The 8,814-nt window shown below is 38.2% G+C and overlaps 1 protein-coding gene across 1 annotated transcript; it reads right to left on the bottom strand.

Moving 5' to 3' along the window:
- Positions 1-6,043: 6,043 nt before the first annotated feature.
- On the bottom strand, positions 6,044-7,366 carry LOC110459232. Its single transcript, XM_021511392.1, has one exon. It carries the CDS (start codon positions 7,364-7,366, stop codon positions 6,044-6,046), a length of 1,323 nt encoding a protein of 440 aa, XP_021367067.1.
- Positions 7,367-8,814: the final 1,448 nt, after the last annotated feature.

Here is an 8,814-nt window from a genome sequence, read left to right as displayed (position 1 = left end):
AAAAAAAAATGTGAAAGAAAATTAGATATTTCTTGGTTTCAGGTAAAAAAAAAAAAACAAAAAAAAACAATACCAGCTGCCGTAATATCTGGCTTTAACCTCGGTCAAATTTAGCGTTATGTTTCCCAACCTGATCTACTTGTATCACCCCAAGAGAGTTTTAATCTGTTATTACCTATCCTAAAGGTATAAAGACGGTAACCCCTGAAATACTCCTTAAGAACTATGACAGAAGGAATATTGAAAGTTATATGTTGAATCCTTATGTCTAATTTCTTTGGTTGCATTTTGGTAAGGTGGTGCTGTACATTGCTCATGTAACAGAATGTGTTTAAAACTACGTGCTTAATGTTGTAATACAATGTAATGTGTGACTAGGTAGAGAAGGTGGGTTCATTTGTTTCACGTCTCAATTACAACTACGGTCATTCAAGGACGTGCCTCCATGTGTGTTGTGTAAGCGTGCATGTGTGTATGTGTGCCGGAAACATGGTACGTTGGTGTACTTGCCTCCTTGTGATAGCGCAGCTTTGATGCCGACTTTATAATGATATATCCCTGAGTTGCCACCCATTCCCTTAAATGCTAGACGTTAAGCAGAGAATGACAACTACCATTTTAAAGGTTTGGTTTGGTTTAGTTAACAGTTAAAGTATTGGTATGAGGGATATAGAAAGTGTATATCCCCCGAGGCCAGGACTATTTCCCCTCGGCTTCGCCTCGGTAAATAGTCTTGGACGAGGGGGATTATAAACTTGCTATATCCCGAAATACCCTTACTTCAACTGTTTTATTATACCGATACAAACACTCCCTTACAATATTCTAAATATTATTAGACAATAAATTTTGAAGCCCATCTGCACTGTCAGTGTCAAAAACATCCTGGTACAATTTGCCCATATCTTCTGGGGTGATTTGCTCTTTTGATTTTGTTTCCCCAACTCCCTCCTTTTTTAACTGTGTCAAAACCGCATTTAACATAGAGTTAGATTTCACATAACGCTTCTCGTTGATCACATCTTCGTTCCTGGTCTTTATAAATGTTTCTGTATACCAAACCGCATAGTCACCATAGATTTTTTGGCATATTTTTTCCCATCCTGCTTTCGAAGCTCAGCATAAAAACGCCTCAGCGTCGCATCACAATTCTCCACTGTGCCCGTTTCCATGTCTGCGATATCCAAACCCTTTTCAGTGAGGTAGCTAGAGAGCAATGTAACGGATGCCTGTACTGGTTGTTTTTGTGTTCCAACTGTCTTTTGCCTCCAATATGTCCGACAACTCGCTCTCGTCCAACACAGAAAACCTGGGGGGCGCCATTTCGGTTGTCGTCTGTCAACAACAATGCGAGGTGAAGGTCGGTCCAGAAAGTACCGGCTCCGCTGGCCGGAAATTGCCGACGTAATTCGATTGCGCTGATTGGTCAATATTCGGTGAGGCCCCGCCCACGACGTCACTCAATTTCCCGCATTTTCCGAGGGAAATAGTTTCGAAACTATCGCACCCCTCCAGACGAATTATTTCCCTGGCATGCAGTTAGAGGGAAAATAGCTTGTGTATGTGGTAACTTTTGTATAGTGTAAAGTAAGTAGAGGTATACTAATATTGTTTAACGTCCTATCAACAGCCATGGTCACATAAGGACGGCCTCCTCTGTGTGCAAGATGCATGCGTGTAGTGTATGCGTGTGTGTTTTGGGAGGCTGCGATATGTTCGTGTTTGTCTCCTTGTGATAGCGCGGAACTGATGCCGACTTTATAGTGCTACCTCACTGAAACGTACTGCCAAAGACATCCAGCAGGACACCCTACCCAGTCACATTATACTGACAACGGGCGAACCAGTCGTCCCACTCCTAATTTACTGAGCGTTAAGCAGAAACTACCATGTCACATGCTCTAGTATGTCTTGGCCAGGGGACAGAACATAAAGCCCTCCTCACAGGGGCGAACGCTCAACTAAAGGCCAAAAGTGAGGCACAGTCAAGGGAGACATTAGGAAGAAGAAAGTTTTTTAGGAAGAAGAGAAACGATAAGATCCCAAATTTAGTCGCCTCCTACGATCATGCAATGGGTACAGCAGGTACAATTCTTACGCTCTACCTGCAGGGTACTCCATTTTTAAGGACTTTGGCTCACCTTGATAAAACAGCAACCATGGAACCTTTTTTTTTTAAAAAACGACTATTTTCAAATAATGACTGTCTCTCGGCAACACCTGTTCCTTATTAGGTCCAGTCATTCTGATTCCATGAATTTAGGCGGATTTCCAATATTAAGTAAATTTTCCCTATTGGGCCCCGCCACCATGGTCCCTTAAAGCAACCCTCCATTTATACGAAATTGAGGGTACATACTTTATGATAAAACATATTGAGTCACCCTTGTCAATTGATGCTCTGTACCAAATGTGGTTAAAGTAACTCTCAGCATACTGAAGGATAAGGAATTTTAAAATTAAAGTAAACTTACTCTATTGGGCCCCATCCCCTATCCACCCCCTCTGTTTCAAAAAATGACTTCACTTTGTCAAATTTGATTAAAATCCTTCCTATGTCGGGCAGGAGAATGGATTTTGACGATTTGCCTTAATTGGGCCCCCCTTGCCTAAGGATGCCCTGAAACAAATTTGGTTAAATCTGTCAAATGGTTCAAGAGCAAATGAGTTTTAAGAATTTGCCTCAATTTTCCTTACATAGACCCATTCCTTTGAACCCAGATGGCCCAACACCCTGTGTTTATACTAAATTGGTTCCCTTTTGCCTAAGGATGCTTTGCACGTCAATGGTACAGAAGAAGGTCTTTAAAGGTTTAAACCTCAACTTCCTCTATTGAGCCCCACCCGTCTGCACCAACAGGGGCCGAATCTACTGTTTATACAAAATTGAGTCCCCTTAATCAAAGGGTCCTCCCGGCCAAATTAGGATAAAATCACTTCAAAAGAACAGAGGGACGAGGATTTTACTGATATAAACCGCAAATTTTCATGTAAGGTCCCACCCCTTTGCAAAAAGAGGGGCCAAACTCTTCATTTAAACAACTTTTGTCCCCTTTGCGCATGGATGCTATACAAATTTGGATAAAATTCCTCTTATGATTTTTACCTCAAATTCCACTATTATACCCCGCTTCTCTCCATCCAGAAGGACCATACACTGCTAATACAACACTGAGTCCCCTTACCTTAGGATGCTTTAGGCTAAATTTGGATTAAATCACTTCACTGGTACAGAGGGAGAAGGATTTTACAGAATTAACCTCAAATTCCCCTATTGGGACCAAGAGAGGTCACACCCTGTGTGCCCGTCCTCCGCAATCAGTGGGGCCACACCCTCCGTTTATACAAAATTAAGCCTCCTTTGCCACAGAATGATAAAGGCCTAATCCAGTCAAAATCCATATAACTGTTCATGACTTGTAGCGCTTTGAGAAAAAGTTGACGGATGGACGGGCGGACCTAGGACGCCGCGGTAGGGTACGTTCATCATGGTCCCTCGGATAATTATTGAATAATTATCTATTTGAACACGTCGATGATTCTTTTAAAATGTTTATCGAAATTGGTCTGAATTTTGCTGAACAAAGTATTCTAAAAATGATTTTCGAAGTCCTGAACGAACGAAGTACCACAGGGTTTTGATCTTCCGCTTCGCTTTCAACTCGGTCGATCACTTTAATATATGGTACCGAGTTCTATTGTGACTGAATACAATCGAGACATTCAAATTGTGCATATTTACTTTTACAATGATAATGTAGATGTTTGCAGATTCTTTCCTCAGTTTTTTTACTTCGATCATATTACTTCCTGTTTTGTTTACTTGTAATAATGTTTTGTTTACTTGTAATAATGTTTTGTTTCTGTGTCAATCGTTGGAGCATCTGCAAGCTGCTTTATCATGTCTGCACCGCCATTTTGTTCCTTATTTTGAATAGCAACAGCCCGACATTATTTCGTCTTTGCTTCCATTGATTTTATATCATTGATAAACTGGTGATCAGAATATAGATTAGCTAAAGGTATGTGTTGGTGTTTTTATGGTTGCTACACTCCAAGGGTGTTTGCTTTTGCAATTTTCACATAAAATTATTGTCACATTAGCATGATGTTTGTTTTAAGGTCGTCAAAAGCAAAGGATGTACGAGATTCCCTTTATATTATACGACTGTACTGTATCGTTATAAAGTATGTAGAAGTTCAGCCCAGTTTCGGTTGATTTTGACCCGATGATCCGTCAAGTTTAGATACATGAAAGTGTTACGAAGAATAAACAAACTACTCTTATAATATTATTTGGTACAGGACGGAGATTTTTATTGCATCCACAAATGTCTAAATATAACATATATATGAATATAATCAAGTATAGATAAGTGTTGCATTGAATATAGCAAACAATTCAACTATTTTACTTATGAACAGAGTGGACAATTTGATAACACTCGCAGATGCTTATCTATCATAAATGTAAATATTGTACAAACCCATTAAAACTCTAGGCCCTACCGCTAGAAGATTAGCTACATCACTTATTTAAACTGACAGCGAAGACACCAATGATTCACTGCATAACATTATCTTATTTACAATGAGTCCACAACCCCACCGACAGGACGACAGAGTAGGAGAGAACCTACCAGCAGATCAATGCATTTGCAGATTTTCAAAGAATAAAACAGAAGTCACGTCTTGTAACATTTTTATTTAAAAATGAATCCTTAACCAATAACAAATCAAGTAAAATAAGTTACGATCACAGATATAAAGAGCAAGTTTACCTAGAACCCCATAAAACAGTTAAATTTGATTTAATAAAAAAAAGTGTTAATACACAGATCTCGTAGAGTTTATGAACTTAAAGGTCATATTTATGATAAAAGGAGGAAGATATGGAGTTAAGACAATAAGTTCAAAAAAATAAAAAAATAATCTATAAGAAAATACTCTTTTATCGTGAAGATCAAATTAATGCGAAAAGTTAGTATATATTTATGACACAAGCGATTAAAATCATTCGAGATCTTTATATTTAGTAGATCAAAAATTGTCGTATAATGACACTCATTTAAGGTTAAAGGTTAAGGTTAATTTATACCAAATCCACTGCCACTAACGTGCAATAATTGTGTTAAGTTCTTTTCAAAAGAAACATTTTATAAAAATGCACGTTGCCATACATTTTACAAAGTTGTATTGGTTCGAAATTTGTAGAGGAAAAGGGTCAATACAGTTTTTGTCCATTTATACATGACTAGTTACATTCAATTTTTTTAGATGTTACTTTAAACTGTACCCTGAAAGACAATAGAAATGAATATATAATAACTTTATATAATCCAAAATCAAAAATGGTCACAAACCGCATAAAAATCGGATCAGCCCGATATCGAGATATTGACGTCTGAAAAGTTAAACGACTGTAGCAGCAATACTCTCTATAGATTTGTTCAAAAAAAAAATATTATTTTATTTTAGCTGGAAACTCAGTTATCATTTTTTTCTTACAGTGATAACTATCTCATCATACTAATAGTAATAACATGTGATGTTTTATATAGCGCCATATCTAGCTAGAAAAGACACTCTACATCGCTTTACAGTACATAGATATACAATTTTTACAATCAATACAGTTGTACATTAATCAATACAATTTTGACGAATTTGCAGGGGCTGCCTTATAAGGCGCTAACTACTAGGCATATGCCACCTGGCTAATGTCATCGTTGAACAGCACTAGTTTCTGTGCCGGATTATTTAACAAAACGACCTATGGCAAAGTTGTGCACAAACCATAATTGTATAGTTTGTTTTAGTATGCACATGTTGCCTGAACACCGTGCACACTTCCATGATTTTAAAACTTTCCAAATAGAAATGTGTTTAGAAAAACGCTTAAACTCTCCAGAAACAACCAGTATTAATTAGAAATGTAGTTAAACGGAATCCTAGGTGTTTTTTTTTAGCAGAATCATTATTTGAACAATAATTCATGAATGGACTGTCATCGATGGATTGATGAAGGAATCCTTCTCTCACTTTATCCCTTACTTTTTACAGCCTTCATGATGTGAACTCTACCTTTTTGATCACCTATCCAGATGTTGCCTTCCTGATCTGCTGCTATGGCGCCATCACAAGAATCTGTTTCTCCTGTGTAGATGCACTTTGCCGCTCCTCCATTTATATCTAAAGAACAAATTTTGTTCCAATCGGGACCTTTGAGCGTGACGAGAAATCTTTTCTCGCCGTTAATGTTGCAGATCAACACGTCATAGGGTTTGAATGGAGACATTTCCGGCCCTGTTTTCATTTCTCCCTTCCAAGTCCACAGACATTTTCCATATCCGTCGACGCCCTTCAGGAATCGTCCAGTATCGCACCAGTCGATGACAGCGATGGTATCACCGATAGTACAGTTCACCCGACCAGGTTCCATAAAGCCATGTTTTGCAGAGTAATCAAGTTTTGTAGCTGTTTCGTCTGCGATAGACATCTTTGCCAACATAGTTGGTTTCTGAGGGTTTGACGAGCAGAGGCACACCATGACATCTTCACCTTTGAAGCAAAGACCTCTTGTGGTATAACATTCTTCAAATGTGAACAAAGAAATCACTCTGTTGTCCTTTGTATGCTTTTTTAACTCGAAACCATTCCAGGATGTGAATAATACTTCACCACTAGTTGTCAGGCAGAAGTCTTCAATGCGCTCCCCCAAATTCCGTTCTTCAAGAATTTGACCGTTGCAATCCACGAGATATATTGCTTTGTCCGTGTAATGCAGTACCCATGCCTTCGACGAGTTAACAGGACAGATCGACTTGATGAAACTGCTTTTCGAAGTCCTGAACGAACAAAGTTCCACAAGTTCTTGATCTTCAGCTACCCATTCAACTCGGCCAATCATTTTAGGTACATGTATGATACCCAAGTCATTCTGTGACTGAATAAACACAAGACGCTGAGATTGTGAATATTTACTTTCAGTTTTTCTCAGCTTCTTTGCCTGCAGGTATTTTTCTTCGATCGGATCACTTCCGTTTTCGATTTTTTGAATTTTTTTCGTTATTTCTACCTCATTCATACGAACATTTGCAAGCGTTTTTACCATTTCGTCACCGGCATCTTGGACTGTTTTAATACAAGAAGTCACGCTTTCCTTTGCCTTTCTTTCCAATGATTTGATGTTATTATTAATAAACTGGTGTTCAGAACATAAATTGGCAAACGCTTCACGAATGTCCATCAGTGGTATCTGTGTATGCTGTTCATGAATACTACATCCCTGACATATTTTTTCCTTGCAGGATTCACAAAACATTGCTGCCACCTTAGTTTTATGAGAAGTACATTTTGCTGCCATGTTTGTTCCAACGCCCAAAACACACGAACTATGAAACGTCCTTTTAGGTCAGGGGATACAACATGTTTAGATTTACTTACCTGTGAACGTCAATGTTTATAAGGTTATTGTTTATTTAATTATATTCGTGACAGCTACGTAACTGACAAGTTTAAACATGTATGTAGTGATACTTGTTGCGCCAAAAGCAAACAAACTCTTTAGGATTTATTCGAAAAATTCAATGAGGTATTCACACCTCAGAGACAGTGGTATCGTCTGTCATCGTGTGTGTTTACGTACACAACGGACTTAAATGGGAACCTCAAATCTAGATACACGTATACCTTTAATAATAAAAGAAGTCATTAAAAAATGCAATAGTTTACTAAATATGAATAGTTTGAAATAGACTAGTCAACAAATATCCAATCGCCACCTTTATAATTATGGTAAGTTTTACGAAACATCTATATCTGCAAAACACCGTGATCGGTAATTATACACATGTATGTCACATTATGTGTTGTGGGACGACGGTGTGCCAACATTTAAATATATATAATGTCAAGAGTAACGTGCAGGCATTGTATATATTCAGTCGAACAACTGCTTAATATGTCTTTGTAGAAGATAGCACGATTTGTGTTTTTATTTTCCAGAGATTAATCATATTTCATAAGGCGTTGGTCATAGTGAAACATGAATAATCAAGGAAAACGAAAGGGAAAACTCTAAATGATATCGAAATCGAACAATAATTAGTCGCTCAGATCCTCCGTCGTGGGAGATGTAAAAACAATTCAAATAAGGGTTGGTTTAGTATTGTTTAACGTCCTTTCAACAGCTATGGTAATTTAAGGACGGCCTCCCCTGTGTGCAAGATGCGTGTGTGTAGTGTATGCATGTGTTTTGGGAGCTACGATATGTTCATGTTTGTCACCTTGTGATAGTGAGGAACTGATGTCGACTTTATAGTGCTACCTCACTGAAAGATACTGCCGAAGACATCCAGCAGGACACCCCACCCGGTCACATTATACTGACAATGGGTGAACCAGTCGTCCGACTCCTAAATGGGTGAGCGTTAAGCAGGAGTAGAAACTTCCATTTTTACAGACTCTGGTATGTCTCTGCCAGGGGACAGAAATAAGGGTGGAGTAATGGGGACATAATGATAAGTAATGCGACCTTGAAAATAGGTAATATAAATAACCTAAGCTGTTAATAGGACGTTTTAACAGAATACAACCAAACCAAATAAAGGTTCTTTCCCCTTGATTTTTAACACTTAAAACAACCTTTATACTTTGGTCGCTTTTGTGTCTCAAAGTAGAAGGCAACTCTCGGATAACAGAACAGGTGAATCGATATTATGGAATGAAACCAATCCGAAAGGCTCGTATGGATAAGGTACACTAAATATACTGTATTAATTGCCGATCAAATTAAGTAAGATTGTGTTCGAT

Source organism: Mizuhopecten yessoensis, unplaced genomic scaffold (assembly GCF_002113885.1).
Source record: "Mizuhopecten yessoensis strain PY_sf001 unplaced genomic scaffold, ASM211388v2 scaffold9987, whole genome shotgun sequence".
In the NCBI taxonomy this organism is placed as follows: Eukaryota; Metazoa; Mollusca; class Bivalvia; order Pectinida; family Pectinidae; genus Mizuhopecten; species Mizuhopecten yessoensis.
This window is presented reverse-complemented; position numbering and strand designations above follow the sequence as displayed.